General features: G+C 40.7%; 1 protein-coding gene across 4 annotated transcripts in view; it reads left to right on the top strand.

The window, feature by feature from the left end:
• The first annotated feature begins 612 nt into the window (after positions 1 to 612).
• pigg (phosphatidylinositol glycan anchor biosynthesis class G) overlaps positions 613 to 20,634 on the top strand; it is a 90,165-nt gene continuing 70,143 nt past the window's right edge. For 3 of the 4 annotated variants that reach the window (XM_054792043.1, XM_054792042.1, XM_054792041.1), the window contains exons 1-5: positions 613 to 862; positions 934 to 1,139; positions 15,579 to 15,788; positions 16,429 to 16,617; positions 20,342 to 20,480. In XM_054792043.1, coding sequence (XP_054648018.1) covers positions 640 to 862; positions 934 to 1,139; positions 15,579 to 15,788; positions 16,429 to 16,617; positions 20,342 to 20,480 — 967 coding nt within the window. In that variant the 5' untranslated portion in view covers positions 613 to 639. Of the gene's footprint in view, positions 863 to 933; positions 1,140 to 15,578; positions 15,789 to 16,428; positions 16,618 to 16,997; positions 17,537 to 20,341; positions 20,481 to 20,634 lie in introns of those variants that run through there. The other variant, XM_054792044.1, reaches the window with a different exon arrangement.

Here is a 20,634-nt window from a genome sequence, read left to right as displayed (position 1 = left end):
ACTTGTTGTTGGAAGTTCCGGTACACACTGGAATAGTGGGTAATGAAAGAGCTGATAACATAGCCAAGAGGGCGCTCAAATTTTCAGATGACGAGTTAATTAAAATCCCAGTTGGAAGAAGGGAAGCAAAAGCATGAATGACTACAGCAATGGGAGGGTCCTGGAAGAAATTGAAGGATTCGGGAAGGACAGGCAGACACTTGTACAACATCCAACAATCAACCAAAATGGAGGAATATAAAGGGAAATGTCGGAGAGAGGACGTGGTGTATTCACGGCTTAGGCTGGGACACACTGGTGTAAGAGCAACACTGGACTTTGTAGGTAAAGCAGCAACAGACAAATGTGTGGTGTGCGGGGTAAGAGAGAATATGCAGCGTGTTTTGATGGAGTGAGATACAAGTTTAATACATAAGGTGTAGAACAGTTTTTTATTGATTTTTTTATTTTAGTTTTTGGCATTTTGCTTTTCTTCCCTTTGTAAGTCTAAGTACTCACCGTAAGGATACCCACTCCGCTCCAGTGGGTGGCGGTATGCACCTAAACTTTGGTTGCGAACCGCCATAAACAAGAAGAAGAAGAAAAAGACCATCTTCGCTTTCCGTAGTTGAAAGCAAATGAACGCGGAAGCTGTTTTGAATGGTCTTTGCTCAATGTGGTCTACAAAAGAAGACTAAGTCCTTTAAAGTTTGCCATCATCAAGCAAAAATGAAATTTCGGTCGTCTGTTTTTGCCTCGTTGATTTTAATGTTTGAAGTCTTAGGGGTTGCTGTCTTCCTGAGGGGATTTTTTCCTGTGCCTGTCACATCCTCTGTGTCGTCCAAGAGCAGGCTGTCAGACCTGCCTTTGGAGCCGCTGTCAGGTGAGTTCAATCGGCGTTATTTAGTAAAGTAGTGTCATACATTTAATGGAATATATTTGCTTGGATTGCAGGGAGCAAACCCAATTCGTCCCGCATCCCTCAGCCCTTGTTTAAAAGGGTGGTGATCATGTTAGTTGATGGCTTGAGGGAGGACTTTGTTTTAGGAGCGAATGGTCGCATGTACATGCCCTACACCAGACACCTGGTGGAGAGAGGTTCAACACTTAGCTTTGTGGCTAAAGCTAGGCCTCCGACTGTCACCATGCCCAGGATCAAGGTAACATGTTAGTTTTCATCACTATTCTAACTTGCTTTTCATGTATTCAACTTGTACACAGCCATTTCCCACTGCACATTGATATATATTAACACACTACTACTACTATTATAACCTTTACCAGTCAATTTAATTTGGCCTTCTATAAACTTTTGAGCGCCTATGTCCAGCTGTTCAGTGTTTCAGTACTTTGAGCACAACCTGCTGTTGTGTCTGACAAGTTAACAGCAAAAATACAGGGGAAAGTCTCCTCTCTTCCACTTGCAATCATAAGTGCTGTACTTCTAAATGTGTTCACCGGTGTGGGATTTGTGCAATTTCCTGGTTTGCAGTACTTCAAGAGTTCATTTCCCAGTCGTTCATGAAATGCACAGTGACTGTCATGTAAGACGCTCTAGCCCTCTATGGGGGTATTCTGCCAAAGTGGCTCAACCAACCCAGGCTTTGTGCTCAAGATGCAACTCAACATAACCTAAATTCCTGAAACAGAATTCAGCAGTACTTCAACGGTGGTTGTGAACTTGCGTTGTCGAGTCCGGTTCTCAGGGGTTCCGTACATTATAGCGATCTAATTTATCTTATTTATGATGTATTGTGTAAAACTAACACATGAATAACATCAAATTAAAAGCACAAAATGAATGCCGATCCACCAGTTCAAGTTCCAGCCAAGTTTTTCCAGAGAGATTATTACATCGCTGTTTGACGTGTGTGATAAAAGGCAGTGCGCTAGCATGAATTAACTTGAGACAAATGTGCACATTAGCACTCAATAAGTCATCAAAACTTACCTTTATTCATTCCCACATAGTATCAGCATTTGACACCAAATATGAGGTGAAAGAAAAATGGTAAAAATCATGTAGTAGTCTATCTGTGCGGCATGAGATAAAGTTAGCATACGCATAATGGACATGCGTCAAGTGAGACGGATGTAACAGAGAGAATCCGGCCACTTTTCAAAATAAAACAAAAAAAAATGAAATAATGGAAATTATTGTTTCTTTCTGTGCGGCCCGGTACCAAATGACCCACGGCCCGCCCGGGGGTCGGGGACCACTGGTTTACAGTATGATCCAAATGTTCTACAATTAAAGAGACTATCCATCCATCCATTTTCTATACCGCTTCTCATCATTAGGGGAGAACATGCAAACTCCACACAGAAATGCCCAACGGAGATTCGAACACAGGTCTTCATTCCATTTCCTTGTCTCTGTTAATTCAGTGTCTACATTTAGTCTAAGGAGGATCCATGGGGGATCCCACACTACAGCAGGAGTATATTCCACACTGTTCAATCCAAACTGGGCAGCTGCACTTTCAACGGTCCATCCAAAGCCTCTACATTTTATTTTTCGTCTGAATTCCCATCCATCTCCCAGCACACTTGTTGCAGGCTGTTCCACCTCTGAAGCATTTCACTTTGACCAGTACACCAGAGATCATTTCATTGGTCTTCAACTAACAATGCATTTGCAGGACTTGTTTTAACTAAGCCTTATGGCTCTGTAGTGCATTCTATTTAATTTGTCCAGAGTAGTATTAGATGCAGCTCCATATACAAAACACCCATAGTCTATACTTGCCCTAATCAAGGCCCAGAATTGAACCCAGGTCTTCCCGATCTCCAGACTGTGACTGTGTGGCCAACATGCTAACCACTAGTCCACCGTGCGGCCCTTTAAAGAGACTAGTCGTGCGGCCCTTTAAAGAGACGAGTGTTAGACAAATAGATTTTTAGGCTTGTGTGGTATCTTTTAGCTTGACTGACATATTCCATTCATTTGGAGCTGTTTATACATACAAATACATATTACACTGTCCTGTCAGGTAACTTTCTGTTAATTAAATACAGTAAAAATGGGCATACAGTATTTCAGATATAGTTGCTAATGGTGGTTAATAAAAAAAAATGTAAAAAAAGATTAATCTGATTTCAAATTTTTAATCATTTGACAGCCCTAAATCATAAATAACTTCTTTGCCATCAGTGATTCCAAATGACATCCCCCGAAAAATCAACAAATTGTCCAATCTCAGGGGTGTTGGACAGGGGCTCACTGTCATTAGTTGGGATTCAGGCGAGGCTTGTTAATGGGGTCAGTGAGGATCTGGAGGAGGGGCGAGCCAAGAGGGCAGACAGATGTTCAGCCATAATCCGTGAAGGACATTTTTGTTGATGACACAAACTAGGAAATCAGTAAGGGTGGAGAATCAAGCTAAAATCTTATATGCTGGGTTGGCAGCATCAAGTTTATTCCATGAAGTCACGGATCACAGAGTGAAAACGATGTAATACACAAGGCACACCTGTGTGTGGCGCTATGAACGGACACGCAGACGGAACCACGTGACACAGCAAACCATAGAAGAAGAAAGAATGCATGCACATAAGCCCATCATCTTCCGCTTTCCAAGGCTCATCTCGGCTGCATTCCAATAGCAGTTTGAGTTGCCCCCATTGACTGCCCCTGTGCTTGGTATAGCATCATTGCTGATGTCAGTTTCAATTTCAAGCACGTTATTTATCCCTGAGGAGCAATTTAAAAGGCACAAAGGGCAGCATACAGAAAAACAGGACAAGCAGAAGTGGAACATGAGACAATAAAAACGCGCAGTTATGCAATTTAAAAAAAAAAAAAAAGAAAGAAAGAAAAATTATAACGGGTTGTGTAATATCGGGGCAGGGAGGGGTCAGAGTTCTGAAGAGTTCAGAGTCCTTTTTGGAAGCCACATATTTTAAAATGTATTTTTGTCATTTTTTTAACACTGAATGACCAGTCCAGGGTGTACCCCGCCTGTCGCCTGAAGTCAGCTGGGATAGGCCCCAGCATGCCCCCCGCGACCCTAAAGAGTTATAGAAAATGGATGGACGGATGGACGGATGGATACAACTAAATGTGTGCATTTTTTTAAGCAAGACCAACAATTTTAGAATATAATGAGTCTCTGCATTCATTTTTTTTTAATAACGTTAATACTGAAGCTAACCGATAATAAATAAAATACTTCTTACTCGGGATGTCCCAATCCACATTTTTTTTTAGTCTTGCCGATCCTTTTGTTTTTCTTTTTTCTCATAAGCTTTTGTTACCAATGTGAATTTGTGGAATTGAATATGTTTATGAAAATAGCTCTTCAAAGCATTAAAATGATGCAAACCAAAACCAAAGATTGATGAATTTACCTTTTTAGTTGCACAGTATGACCAACAATATTGTTTGGCTTGTAAGTCAGATCCCTAATCCAATAAAAGATCAAATTGGAAAAAATGACAGTGCAAAATACTTGTAGAATAGGACCAATCATCTGACATGGTTATAGATCAGTTTGTGGCGTGATTTAGAAATAAGACGGTTGATTGACGGTCCCTAGTGTAAACTGCAGCGGTTAGAGCAGCACATCCTGTGCGAGGAGTGGCGGAGCCAGAAATTTTTCATTGGGGTGGCCAAGGTGAGACCATTACTCACATAGAAGTGGCAATAAGTTGATACCTGAAATGTCTAGATGGCCAGTGGGGTGGCGGGAGAGTGACCGAGGGTGGCCAAGGCCACCAGAAGCCTCCGCCACGGCATGTGAGCTCGCCACACAATGGCACAGGGAGGGGAAACTCCCGCTGTAGCAACGGAGTCGAATATTCGACATCCAACGTGAAACTAACTTCACCACGGTACACCGCGGACATGTCTGCATGGTGGTGTTGCCTTTTCTTCTTCTTGCGGGTGGCGGGGGTCAAGTGGCAACCAGCTTTACCAGCCTTACCGGATCTAGCATACGGCAACCGGATCGGCCTGATCTCGAAGCTGATATTATCCGATCTTCAAAATACAGCAGATCGGCAGCATATACATTTTATTGTGTTAAGAAATGGGTTATTGGTTCCCTACCCCTGGTTTAGAGGACGAAAATGAGTGGTGGTAGGACACAGCCCTGCGGGGAGCCGGTGGAGGTGTGGAGGATGTCAGAGTACAGACCGTTAACAAGAACCTTCTGTGAAAGGTCGGTTAAAAAAGTCAGTAATCCACAAGGTGAGCTGGTGATCCAAGTTGAAGCGAGTTACTAACTTTTCAGCGAGGAGGTGTGGCTGCATATTGTTTAACGTTGATAAAAAGTCCGCAAACAGGAGTCTAGTGATGGAATTGGGGGTCTCCAGGTGTGCATGAACGGCCTCCAATATGAATATTTTGACATCATCCACTCCTCTGCCGGCCCTGTATGCAAACTGAGACCGTAAGGCTGGCAAAAGATTTGGTGATGAAGTTTTTGACAATCCTCTCCATTGCTTTCATCACTAAGGGTGTCAGGGCCACAGGCCTCAGGTCCGCACGCAGATGTTGTCAGGTGCAGTGGCAGTGTTGAGTTTTGTCTCCTTGAGAGCTCTCACCACCTTTTCCCTGCGAAAGGTGATAGTAGAATTCTCCAGATGGAGTCAGGAGATATGGTCTTTAGCTCTGAGCTGCTGTCCTTTTCAAACCTTGTCAAGAATGAGTTGAGGTCATTAGGGAGAGATATTGGAACCTGGATGGTTTTATGACTGGATGTCGTGCAATATACAGCTAGCCATGTTCTTCAGGCCCTGCCAAGCAAAGCGGCGGTTCCGCCGGGCAAAGGAGGCTTCCACCTTGTTCTTATAATTCTTATAATTATATTTTTATTATAATTAATTTTTTAATTGCACACTTGACCTCTCGGTTAACCTCCTTCTTTTCCTTCATGGAATCAGTATAGAAAAGCTTTTTCTTCTTATTGAGTAACTGCTTTAGTTCTTTTGTGACCCAGGGTTTATTGGTAGGGAATACTGTAATGGTTTTGGTTGGAAAAATACTGTTGACACAGAAAGAGATATAATCTGTGACTGTGTCATGTGGAGACCACTGGCAGAGCCGAGGGAACGTGGATGTGGGAGGAGTGGAATAGATAAATGGAACACACCTTCCCTTGTCCACTTTCAGCCCAGGCAATCATGGTTCCACCACTAGCTGTAAGTGTAGCGCTATGCTGCTTCTTACAAATAATGACATACCTGCCTATTATTATTTTATTATTTTGATTTTTAGTTAATAAGCCCCCTTAGTACTTATATTACCATATTTTCTTTTTTGCAAAAGTTTCCAAAGTTGGGTTGTTTGTTTCAATTTCATGTTATTGTTTAAAACTATTTTTTTTACTGTAGTTTTCATTATGGGTTTTTGTTTGTTTATAAATTGTTTACCCTGACAAGTTGCCACTGCAAAATTCGTCTAATAGAATAATTACCTTGCTCATTTTATGCATCTTCTTCCAAGCAAACTGTGTTTGATGTTCATTACTGCCATCCCATGGATGTATTTTTCTTGCACCACTGCAGTACATCGTGGCTAATATACAGTACAAGTCCCGAGTGAGCATCAATGTTGACTTGCTCCCTCAGCCCTCCGAGGGTAAATCGCACCAAGTTCACTTCAGCTTTTTAGAGAAATGGAATGACACTTACGATGACAGTGGGGATTCCCCAAAGGACAAGTGCCTCGGGGAGGTCAACAAGGGCAACTCAGACTGCTGTTGGAATGCAGCCCTAGACTTACGTGCCAACTCCTCTGTAAGAAAAGTAGCTACTGACTGACCTACAAGTAGAAGTCGGTAGTATATGTCATCGGCTAATTTGCATATGATGTTGTAAAAGATGCTGTAGGAAAAAGCATAACCTCATAAGAGACATAATAGTGAGTAAAAACACCTCAATTACATTCAGAACTACAAATAAACTTGATTATTGGTTTGTTAATTTAAAATTGGCCATCGCTTCCATCCATCCATTTTCTGTGCCGCTCATCCTCACAGGGTCGCGGGGGTATGCTTGAGCCTATGCCAGCTGACTTTGGCTGAGAGACACGGGGTACACCCTGGACTGGTCGCCAGCCACACGCAGGGCACATATAGACAAACAACCATTCACACTCACATTCATACCTATGGACAATTTAGAGTCTCCAATTAACCTAACATGCATGTTTTTGGAATGTGTGAGAAAATCCACGCATGCACGGATTTTGTGTGGCATGCAAACTCCACACAGAGATGCCCAAACTGTGACTGTGTGGCCAACATGCTAACCACCAGGTCAATGTGCAGCCCCGGCCATCACTTCATCAAAATAAATTATTTTTTGCCTGTGCATTCATGTGTATGTGATGAAGACAAACCCATCTTCTTCCGCTGTGCAACACATACGTAAACAAGATGGCCTCGGCACGCCGTCGCAGAAGAAAAGTGGTATTTCCACGAATGTGTTCATCACATACACATGAATGGACAGGCGACAGTGCGCAGGGATGCGGCAGGAGACAAATAATGGTGAGCGTTTTGTGAAGTCTGATTTTTTTGAGAAGGCATTTTTGTGATGCAAATGTATTACTCTTTTGGACTCATTGTTTTGAGAAGCCAAACCCTTTACTTAAATGTCCCCAGCAACTAAGCAGAACTACTGTTCTTCATCACCGAAGTCCAACCAGACGTGAACTTAGGAGACCAAGTGTGGGTTAAGCTGCTGTTATTGGACTACAATGCTGATGGGGATGTCATACAACTTCATGTCAAAAAATCCGAAATATCCCTTTAGGAACATTTACATTTTATATCCCACTCTGTGAAGTAGGGCGAGATCCACTCCGGTGGTATCGCACCTCGCGCATGCGGGATTCATGGATGCACTATGCTCTCAGTGTGCCGCAGAAACTGACTGCTTGTGACCGCATTGGGGTCCCACTTTAAAGTCCCCAAATACCAGAAAACTCTCCATCGTCTCCAGAAAAAGTTGCTAGATTTGTCACGAGTCGCTTTTGAGAAAATATTTTGCCACGAGCGTTTGTAATGTCGCCAGATTTAGCAACAAAGTCGCCAAGTTGGCAACACTGAGACAATGGACTTATTCTATGATGTGTCATGTGGTTCAGTCTGCGTGTCTGCCATGTGGATTACATCGTTTTCACTCAGTGATCCATGTCCCTCTCGATGCAACTACAGTATTTACTAATCCGGCACAGTGTGGACGCAAATTTATCAACCCGCCAAAAAATATTCTCAGGAGTTTCCTGTGTGGACAGGGCCTAAATTGCCTATAAAATAAGTAGACTGACAAAAGTGGTGGCCAGTTATATCCACAGGATTTTTTAATTGTTTCATATTATGAAAATGAAATACATTCATTTGTTTGACATACTGTATATTATTTGACTACACTAATTTGCTTTGTCAGCTAGAAAACCAAGCTGGGATGTGGCTGTTTTGTTTAGATAGTTTAGCATATGTTGACCTACATTGGATTGCTTTTAGCATCTTTAATGTACAAAATGTATAACAGTGTGCCCACATGCTTCAGTCTGCTAATGTTGCAATGCCAAACACATCCAAGCAAGGCTAGTTTGTACAGAAATGTACAAAATGTTCCTACAAATGTATAAAAAATATTGCAATCCACATTTAGTGGAAACGCGGTGTTTGACCAGTAGGTGTCAGCACACACCAACTGCAAGTGCAGGTTGCCTAATGGAACTACATTGCTACTTATTTAATACATGCCAATCATAATGGCACTCACCGTGTCTTAGATTTTTGATGCTCGTGCAGATAAATACAGTGTGGATATTTCCTCAAAGTTATGTGTACTTTTGTTTGCATTTTTAGGCAGAGGCTTGTGTAATTCTCTTGACGCTCAAAGGTGTACATTGACATCTTGACAAGACACTGGGGAGGTGTTTTCTGCGTATTCAAATGTTGCCGGTCAAGCTGACACAGCAGTCAGTCTACATTTCTGAGGTGTTTGACAGCAAATTCAGGTAATAGTCACTGCAACTCACTGGGGATGTCAAAGTTGAACATCTGCCGGAGGTGTCAACACAGCCGACCAAGCGTACAGGAGAATATTTTAAAATTATATATCTACAGTATAGGCACGGTGGCCGAGTGCTTACCACAGTGTCCTCACAGTCAGGAAGACCGAGGGTTAGTATATCCATTTGGGTATCTTTGTGGAGTTTGCATGTTCTACCTGTTCTACCGTCCGTCCATCCGTCCGTCCTCCCACATTCCAAAAATATGCATGTTAGGTTAATAGAGACTCTAAATTGTCCATGAGTGTGAATGGTGGTTTGCCCCCGTAGGGTTGGCTGACTTCATGGACTCCAGCTTACCCATGTGACCCTAATGAGGACAAGCGGTACAGAAAAGATGCCTGCTTATTTACGTGAATTGATCGTTGTATGAGCTGCACGAGTCCTGTAACAGTGTTTCCCACAGGACTGCAATCTATCTGTGGCAAAGGCTACATGACATTGACGTCTAATATGCAAAATTGGCCATGATGCAAAACTCAGTTAGAAAACGCAGTTTGAGTTGCCCTCGTTGACTTCCCCTAGACACTTTCCCTCGGGGAAATCCCCGCCACCATCATAAGTGTCGTTCCATTTCTCCAAAAAGCTGACGTGAAAGTGGTGGGATCTGCCCTTGGAGGGCTGAGGGAGAGAGTCAACATCGATGGTCACGCAAGAGTTGTTTATTACCCAGAATGCACTGCAGTGGTGCAAGAAAAATACATCCATAGGATGGTAGTAATGAACATTAAACAATTATTCCATTGAACTACTTTTGCAGTGGCAACATATCAGGGCAAATACATAGGGCTTATTAAATAATATGTGCATGGCTCAGCTCAAGGGTACCGAAGTGTTAAATTTAAAATTTTAAACTCGTGGATAGATCTTGGTAATGTTATCAACACAAACTTCAAACATTGCAAAACACACACACCCAACATACCAGAGCTCGATACATCTTCCATTTCCCATAGCAACCCTCCGAAGTTTACTCTTTCTTAAATGTAAAGTACATAACTCGGTGTCCACTCGGTGTTAGACTTTTGTTCAAATAAAATTATTTTACTCTTTTGTACACAAAAAAATCACTATAGTTGCGTAATTATTCCATGAATATTGTAATCATCATGGGGTTTGTTTTTCCATGGAATTATGTTCTTCAAAATTTTCATCAGCAGGCGGACACGAAGGTTATGTACTTTTCACTAATGATTACACAACAGTTTGGTTTTTTTTTTACACTGAGAATATTTGAATAAAACACATTAGAAACCAATTTCAGACATCATTCTTTAATTCTAAGTAGAAATCATGACCAAATTATCAGAGAAAATATTGTTTATTTCAAACAAAAGTAGACATGCTTTACATGTAACATTTTAATGTCCAAATATAGACACTTTTTTTGCAACATAGCCGTGCTAGCGCGAAATAAAAACATGAACAGGCTTAATTTATGGTTTGGTAAGCTTCCTCATTCTACATGCATAAACATCAGAATGATAGGGATAGTACACATTGTTAGAACAACTATTTCAAATACTACTCAAGTGAAGTTGAAGACAGCAAAGGGTACCCTTGATCTGAGCCATGCACATATAAAAAAAAAAAGTGTATTTCTTATTACTTGTAAAAAGCAGCATAGCGCTACATCTACAGCTAGTGGTCGAACCATGATTGCTTGGGCTAAACATGAGCAAGGGAAGGTGCGGTCCATTTATCATTCCCACTCCTCCTCCTGTGGCCTCCACATGACATCGGCAATGATGTCATACCAAGTGCCTAGGGGAAGACAACGAGGTCAACTCAAACTGCTATTGGAATGCAACCAGTGCTTGTGAACGGGTAAATCGGAGCTTTTTGGTTTGTGTCATAAGAAATGTGTGACATTATGGCAAACCTTGTTTAACAACAGACCATGAAGTTATTAAATTATGGAGGTTGGTTTTAGCAGCAGTAGACGCGCACCTTATAAGAAAATACATTCAGGATTTTTGCTGGGCTGCGTTTAAGTGTACGCTGATTTTAAAGATGATGTACACGCCATTGTACATCTAATATCTCACGATATTGATTTGCAGATGTGTTTGTAATGCGCGACCAGGTCGGAGGGGCCTGAGGGGGCTTTAAGATGCAGTGTTATGATGCCATCTACTGTACGGAGTTAGAACGATAAGCCACACAGACAGTCCCATTATAATGTGAGTGTGGGCGACGGCGAGCACATCGCGACAAATCTTAAAAAAAAAAAAAAAAAAAAGTAGCACGAAATCAATTTATGGCCACAAATAAATGAATACAGTCGTCCCTCGCCACATTGCAGTTTGAATTTTGCGGCTTCACTGTCAGTTTTTCAAAAATATATTAATGAATAAATCATGGTGTTTTGTGGTTGAATACAGCCTATTATTAGTCAAAAATATGGTTATTTAAGCAAAGTTTACATATATTTTGCCTAAATTAAGCATTTTCATGCATAAAAATGGCTAAATTAAGTCAAATGTAAGGCATCCAGAAGATGAATTCAGTATATAGGAAACACTGGTAATTACGGTGTTTTAATTTGGGAAATCACAAGTAAATATGCAAGTCCAAACAGTGATGTCAGCAATATTTCTTTGACATTATGACCGAAAATTATTCTTCGGTTCTTTGTCTTCTTTTTGGTGGTTAACTAACATAAAACATGTTGATGTTTTCCATCTGTGTTTTGGCACCCGTGCAAGTGTCACTCGCTGTGCCAGCAGGAGCGCGTGTGCCCCACTGATATTGTACTTGACATTCACTGGCACATGGCGAGCAGAGATGCACTATGGGACAGCAATTAGCATGTTGATGAGCTAACAGTCCAGTCCATTCAGCCAGCATCACAATATATTTGGTACCTGGAGAGATATATATATTATTTTTAATTTATTTTTTAATTTATTTTTCATCTCACCACTTGACCTCTTTTACCGCTAGTCCTACATTTTGGACTTTTCTATGTTTTCCCAGTCTTGACAAAGGCTTGTGTTGGCTCCAGCCATGTAGTGTGAGTCTATGAATAGCTCCGGACATCACTTAGGTTGAAACTGACCAAAAAGGAGAACAATCCATCTCTTCCAGAGAGCTGCCATCTGCCCCAGCAGGAGAAAAACTGTTTCAGTGACGAATGTAATAAATAATTTAACGAGAAATGACACTAAAAGCAAAATATGCACGTCAGCTGAGTTCACTCAGTCATTCCAATATTAAGTTTTCATTGTTAATTTTGAGTTTAGAACTAATTATATTTACATTTGTTTATATTTATTTTCTGTATTTCCTCTTTTTTTTTTTTTAAGACTTGGATTTACCATCTTTCAACTGGATGCTACAGTGACTGTAATATAATCCTATGCAGTGAACCTGTAAATGTTTTAAACTTCACCACACATTTTTCTGATGGTAAATACTGGAAAATGGCAGTGTTCAAATTCAGCCAAAATGTTTCAATCATAAAAACACTCTTTCTTTAAGTACCATTATAACCTTCTGGACTGTCATACAATAATTAAGGTTGACTGCTGTAGTATTAGAAGTCAAAACATTCAAATGTGTACTTAACATGGCAAGCGTAGTGATGAACATGTGACTGAGCTCCTTGTGCACGTTCAATTATTTAAAAAATTATTTCTGTCGCCTTATTGTCGTTGCACTCCTGTTAGGTCACAATAAGTTCTAATGTCTCCGTTATATTCCTCTTGTTTCCCGACCCTTTTGTGTCAGCATCACAAAAATAACACAAAACAAGACAAACTTGCCATGTTAAATCTTATCGGCCCGATATTGGCATAAAAATGTAATAGCGGTCAATTTCGGTATCTGGATTTTTTCCCTATAATGAAGCAGATAGTAAATATAATGTTGTATGTAGGTCTGTGGGCTCCCGTACTTGTCGGTACGCAAATGATGACCTCATCAAACCGCCTCTCAAACGTGTAAACAAATGTAGGTGGCTAATACAGAACAAGCTTGCTCCTTCCATCCATCCATTTTGTAAATACACAGCCTATCCTCACTAGTAGAAATGTAACAATTCCTGGAAGTAAGCAACGGTAAAATCTGACACTGTGTGCACGCTCGGTTAGGAAAGTCCGTGGGGACGTCCGTGAAAATGCTGCTTTTTCATATGATATCAGGTGTATTTTCATTGTTTGGTAGATCACTTCTTGCTTGTCAGTTTTGCATCGGATTGGACCACCTCAAGTCATACGAGTGCTTTTAAAGTTAAGTCTAACTTTTAAGCCTCTCAAACTCATGGATCATAGCTTCAGGACAAGATAAAAGGTATGTAGGTTATAAATTCACTTTAATTTGCAGATGAAATTTCCTGAAAATCTGCGAAATATGTTAATTTTGGCCTGGAATTACTGTGTACATGCAATTTGCAATGTGGCGTGGAAACGAATACAGCATGCCATTATAATACTTATGGCTTGTCTTCAAAATACTAGCTGTTTGTCAAAGTTGTGCAACAGAAATGTGTATTGTGTACAGCTTTAGACAGTGATGCTATCACAGGGGTCTCGGACAGGTAGCTCACCAACTGATGTTGAGTAGTTCACCAAAGAATATTTGCTTCATCGCGTAGGATTTTTAATACATTTTATTTTATAAGTGTTCTATTCAAAGACGACACTTGTATTTAATGACAAATGAGCACACTGAGTGGAGATGTGCTTTGTAAATAAAGTGCAATTTAAATGTTGGCAGTCCTCTCAGCAACTTTTCCATTAAATTAACAGTTTTGCAATGCTCTCGTTTCATGTTCTGCTAGTTGTTGAAAAAGGTTAATAAATAATTCATAAAAAAAAAAAATTGTAGCAGCAGCATGACACAGCGGCGGCAGTCCGCCCTCCCATGCAGCCCACCACCACTGCTTCAAAAAATCATAGGGGAAACCCTGTATAATTATTTATTTATTTTTAGTATTATTATTTTATTTTATTTTCGATTATTTTATTTATTAATTATTTTTGATTTGGCACTATCTGCTCACCCTAGGACTGTCTGAATGGCTTGTTGTTATATCGTCATCTGTCCAGTAAATGGAATTGTAATTCTGCATAGTCGGAGGCACTTCAGCTTGCTTAAGGAAGGTGCACTTAAATGTGCAACCGATTGCCCACAACTAGCTTGACAGCATAGTGCAAAACATACAGACTGTCGTCAGACAGCGAGTCTGTGGTACAAACCCCCCCCAAAAAAACAGCACAACACGTAACAGGTAAGTTAACACACAACAATGAACTACATTCTGTGTGAGGAACCAAGCGGCAACAATAAAAATACAGCCTCAATGTATTTATAAAGTGCCCGCAAGGCATCCTGGTTACTCCAGCGACAACTCCCTTGACACTGCAATGTAGGAGATATTTTTGTTTTTCTTAAAATGTGTTCTTTCAATTTTACAGTAGTCCCTTGTTCATTGCGGTTAATTGGTTCCAGACCCCACAGCATTTGTAAATGGAATATGTTTAATAGTTACAGCATAGAAAACCTGTTAACGACCTACTAAATATGGCTTTCAACATTATTAGAGCCCTCAATATGTGAAATAACACTCCTACAGTCACCTTGTACACACAAATTCACAATATAGTAGACATAATAATAAGAGAAAATAAGTCATTTTATTTAAGTCACATAAATAAGACTTGTGCGTTGTTCCGGAGGAGGAAGAGGGAAGAATTGGAGCGTCAAGCTAAGGCTTCACAACTCGAAACCTATCGCCGTAGTCAACCATGCAACAGTAAGATTTATTCACTTATATATTTTCGAAAAACCGCGGTAGGTATTACTTTATTTTTAAAATGTGCTGTGGGCTAATAAAAAAGCGACCTCCGGGCCCCACCTTGAGCACCCATGGCTTGGATGGTCACTCAGCTGAAGTCGCAAAAGATTTGTGAGTGTTTGTGCCTTGTGGAAGCACATTTTTTCTTATTGTGATGTGGTTGAACTCCAAATTGTACGACTTCAGAGGTTCCACTGTACCAGGTTTATGTCGTCTGTGGGTATGAGAGGTCTGTGACATAACAGTTCCCCTGATATACTGTAATATGCTGGGGAAGAAAAACACAACAGCTGAGAATTCTGGGAATATGAAAGCCTTTTAAGAAGTCCTTGCTGGGAAGAACCTGCAGACAACAAAAGCTGGTCACTTCTTATCACAGCTTGGATTTTGAACACCCCTGGGAATGTCAGGCTGCCAGACAGGCAACTCACAGCAAGTTTAAATAGCATCCACAATTTAATGTTTTACTCAACACACAGGCTTTGTACCGCTCCTATGATGATGAATTTGGGCGCTTGTGTTTCAAAAGCATGAATGTTTTTGTGTTGGGGGGGAAATCAGTTTCTGCATGATGCAAGATAAAGGAAGCGGCTCATGTGATGTTTTAATCAGTCTCTTAGCCCACTGTTCATATGAATAAAACATGATATCTTTGTCATACATATTAGTCCCAATTACTTGCATTTTTTTTTTCTGTTCATGATGAAACTGTATGCTTGTCTAACATCATCACAGACAATTATATTTGTAAAACATATCCCTCCTCAGGCTCTTACCACTGGCAGTATCCCAGCCTTCATTGATGTGGTGATGAATCTAAATTCTCCGGCTTTGTTGGACGACAATCTTATTTGGCAAGCCAAAACGGCAGGGAAAAAAATGATCTTTTATGGAGATGACACATGGCTACGCCTCTTTCCCAAACACTTTATGGAGTATGATGGCGTTTCCTCCCTTTTTGTGTCTGACTACACTGAGGTAAGTTTGTCACTCACTGAATTGACTCGAACCCGTTTGTCGACATGGTTGACCGGCATCCCAAAGGAGTCATTTCTATGCAAAATGGATCCCTTTAATGTCGACGTGTGACGTAGCATTGTTAACTAGGTTCATCATTATCGCTAAGCAACGTGAACCGATAGCAGCAACATAACTGGCTGGGAGGTGTCAGAGGCAGTGGGGAGGTTCCACACGATCAACACCATGTTTGTTTATAACACGTGTTTACACCACATCACAGGTTAGGAAAAAAGGAGCACTTGATTTGCTCGTCTGAACCCACTTACAGCACAGTATGGGGAATCTCGCCTCAGTGGAGCATTTTTGTAAATTATCGGTTATCAGTGCTTTTTTTTTAATGTTATCGGATTAACTGGTATGATGTCATAATTCCTCATATCGGCCTGATATTTATTGTGCATTATCCTTATGTCCATACTTATTTCTACATTATTACTAGCTTATTGTGAATCAGATGTGTTTTCTGCAGAAAAAACAGCCTACAAAAAAAAAAAAAAACAGCCCTACAAATTTGCAGGGCTGTGAATGTTGAATGGGAAACGTGTGGGGATCCACTGCATTATGTGTCACAGTGTGACTTTCATCTTGTACCATGCAGGTTGACAACAATGTGACCCGTCACTTAGATAGCACCCTTAAGAGAGATGACTGGGACATTCTGATCCTCCACTACCTTGGCCTGGACCATATTGGTCATATCAGCGGACCCCACAGTTCTCTCATTCCGCGCAAACTGTTGGAAATGGATGACATTCTGAAGAAAATCCACGCTGCCCTCATTTCAAAGGTAAATGTGCCAGATGCTTTCATCAGCGATACCAAACATTTTATTACATTTCTGTCAGCAGTCATATTGTCACAAAACACTAGTGGGTTTGCTCCATTAGCAGTTATACATGCCCATAACATGCTATGCTTCGCACATGATGTGGTATGCTTTGGGTCATGGGCTGTTTGCTTCCTTCTCCATACTTTTTGCTTCAAATTATTTTTTTAAACAAGTTGACCTTAGTTTCATATACACAAACAATCTGATTCCAGAACATGGGATGCTTTTTTAGATGCTTTCTGCCGAAGTCTAATCTTCCAATACCTGAACTGCGTGTTTTTCACATACTGAAGATAAAAGTAAAGGCAGCGAGACGCACAAAGAAGCACTGTGTTGCTGCAGTGAAGGCCTGGCAAAGCACACCCAGGAGGAAACTCAGAATTTGACAACCGCCTTGGGCTCCAGACTTCACGCAGTCACTGACTGCAAAGGATTGTCATACAAGTACTGCGTTTTGGTTCTCTGTTGGAATGAACACAGAGAGTGAACCCTCCTCTCAGCCATTCAGCCTCTTTGTCCCAGTAGGTGGAGCTGCTAGTGAGTTGATACACAGGGAAGTCTGCCAGTTTAGCATTGCAACAAGTTAGCGTCGTGTGCGAACTTGAATATGAATGAAGGCAATGAAGCGATGGTTTCTAAGCCAAATGCCACAGCCCAAGTGTGGTAATATTTCCCTTTTGAACAGGGTGAGCGCATGAACACCGACAAAGTGATTGGAAAGTAGTGATGATGAAGAAGGGGAATACGAGCAACTTGCATGCTCACCTCAACCAACCATTCTGTCCAGTTTTCCCAACTTGGAAAAAAAATACCGCTGGAGGTGCGACAGAGCCTGAGTCCTGACGGTGAAAGCTTACTGAGGCGTTTGGTGGGCAAAGTAAATAGAAACAAAATACACACAAAATGGTGTTGTTTGCTTTGTTAAGCCTTCCTGTTGAGCAATAATACCCAATGTTCATTATTTATTCAAGTGCAATTTTCTACTCCATTTTATTTATTGCATTTATTGTGTGCTTTTTATTGGAGTGTTTTTTTTCTTAATAGAGACGGGGTCTATTTTTTTATTCTTTTTGGTTATAGTTGTTGTTTTAAGTGCAATTTTTTGCTAAAAGAGACCATTTTATTTTAATTGGGGTTTTTCTGGTCTTTTTTTATTTTATGTATTATACTGTGTTATTTGATTTAAAAGCTCTTAACATTCCAATTACAATGTTATGTACTCTTGAGAAATTAAAGTTTATTGCTTTTGATACGATGTACTCATTATTATGCCATATAATTAATGAAAACGTGGCCTCAAAAAATCAATAATGTTCATTTGTAGGACAATTATTGTCCAACAAAATTATCGTGACAGGCCTTCCCCCCCTGATCTGAACCCAAACAATGCTTTGTTATTGGACTTCTTTGCTTATTCACAGGTTGTCCATAAAGAACACCATGTTTAAGCTTAAGGGTGTCCACATGTGCTCTTGGGACCAGGACACCCTGGTCCACAGTTCGATGATTGACTTCATTGTTGTGTCGTATGCGGTCAAATGTTTTGAACACTCGGGTGAAGAGAGGGATAGAGCTGTCAGATGGTGGGGGAGTATGCCGGTCAGACCTAGCGGGCCCACATGCGTTGTGAGGGGTGTCTTGGTTGACACGACTCTGCAGCATCGTGTGGACACTGGAAGTGGTGCCTTTGGATTGGCAGACCAGGTTGGTGTTCCCCCTTTTTAAAAAGGCGGACCGGAGGATGTGTTCCAACCACAGTAGTGTGATCACACTTCTCAGTCTTCCTGGTAAAGTCTATTTAGGGGTTCTGGAGAGGAAGGACTGCTGTTTGACAAACAGTAAACTTGCCCTACCACTGAAGCCTTCATGAATATGAAGTATCAGTAAATTTCAGTACTTAATCACAAATGATGGATAGTAAAGAGGTTAGTGTGCCGTGTAGTAAAAAAAGTAATTATTAGTTGTCTCACTTTGATATGTGCTCTTGATTGGTTTCACCATCAATCAGTTTTTGTCCTTGGGTTGGTATGATTTAGGATTTGATTTGTATAGCGTCAATGCATCTGACCCCTACAACCAGGCAAAACCACACAGTTGTTTTGAAATTAAAAAACAAACAAAGCAAACTAAAATCTTATTTCTGTAAACCTGCATTCTGTTTTTCATCATGACTGTTGACTAGAGAAGGATCACCAGGATTGTCTCGTTTGTTCTCGGGGCATTTAATTGATGGCAACTGGACTGTTCAGGTTGTCTTAGAAGACTTTCTAATCCGAGCAGGCTTCATCAGTTATGCTTAGAGTCCCTGACATGATTCATCAACTTTGTTTAAATATGTTATGTATTGTTTGGAATTTTTTTCTACATTGTGTGATTTTTGAAAGCGAACGGCAAATTGTAAAGGTGTTCCTTCGAAGCAGTCATCAGTGAAATGATCACTGCAAACGACAGAACTCGTCCATTGTTGTCTCACTCGTCGTCTTTCGGTAAAGAAAACAAACTTACAGTATCACTCGGATATTGTGTACATCCAGCATCAACACAACATGGCATGACTGCTATTTTGATGAAAAATATATTGGTTATATAAAATATATAACCAAGTCGACGAGCTACCTTAAGAAGCATTAGTTTACTCTGCTTTAGCTGAGAGGTGTTACACGATGATGTCTCTTCCGGAAATTAGGCTAAGATGCGAGAGCTAGTTCGTCATGGCTGGTGTCATGAACTATAAATGTAATTTTTGCGAATTTACCGTTCGCTTTCAAAAATCCAACAATGTAGAACATAATTACCAACACTAGGTTTAGAAATGGCTTTATACTCTTCTCCAGAGTGATAGAGCTCAATTTAACTGAGATTATGTTTTAATGGGGAGCAATTGCTTTTTCACACAGGCAGGGCCATGTAGGTTTGGATTTTTTTCTCCCTTTTAATAATAAAAGGTTTCATTTAAAAATTACAGTTTGTGTTCAGTTATGTTGTCATTTTGATGTTCTGAAACATTTAAGTGTGACCAACATGCAAAAAAAATAAGAAATCGGGAAGGGGCAACGACTTTTTCACATCACTGTATACACAGTCCATTTAGCCGTGTCACTATGCCAGAAAGGTAGTTCCTTGGTGTTAGCGCCTCCAAAAACAATGGCACTATTGCTTGGTTAATAAGCACATTATGGCATGTAAATGGAAAGTTGGTGGCAGTTTTTGAAGTTTTTTTTTAAATAGAGGAAATTATAGGTGAAATAGGTGAATCCCCAATTGCGTGCATTGTTAGTAAAAAAAAAAAAACTGCTAGCACGAAGCGATTATCTAGAACGCATGTCTCATATAAGGATTGTGGATGACCAGCAAAATTCCAAAAAAAGTGCAGTTCTCCTTTAACGACTAGGTATGACGCCTCTATTATGAGAGGTTGCAACCAAAAGACTGGGGATTGTTCCTGTCTGCACTGTCTGCAGGCCTTTTAGAGGATTCACACCTTGAATCCTGCACCACCGTCATACAGTTGCTGCCCTACCTAGTGGTTGAGCATGAACTGATGAAGCCTGCTCAGATAAGAGGTGAAACATCTTCCAAGGCAACTCTAACAGTCCAGTTGTGATCGATTCAAACCATTGTCTGATTTGTATCTTGCAGCTTCTAGGAGTCCATTAACCTTTTTATGTTAATTTTCTCTCAGGAGGCAGAAGGATCTCTGCCTTATCTGCTGGTTCTGTGTGGCGACCACGGGATGTCAGAGACAGGAGGCCATGGAGGCTCTTCAGAACCAGAGGTTAATACGGCCCTGGTGCTCATAAGCCCTGCCTTCAAGAGGAAAGGTTAGCTGATTAGTCTTGCCTTTTTTTTTTTTTTCTTTTTGAAAGTTCTGAAGTCCTCCCATACTTGCATCCTGACAACAAACCCGCAAGACTAGTGTGTAGCCATTTAACCGTGCACCCACAAAGTTAAGTTGTATGTATGTATGTATATATA

This window comes from Dunckerocampus dactyliophorus, chromosome 11 (genome assembly GCF_027744805.1).
Source record: "Dunckerocampus dactyliophorus isolate RoL2022-P2 chromosome 11, RoL_Ddac_1.1, whole genome shotgun sequence".
Lineage (NCBI taxonomy): Eukaryota > Metazoa > Chordata > Actinopteri > Syngnathiformes > Syngnathidae > Dunckerocampus > Dunckerocampus dactyliophorus.
The sequence above is the reverse complement of the archived record's forward strand: the minus strand, read 5'-3'. Positions and strand labels throughout refer to the sequence as shown.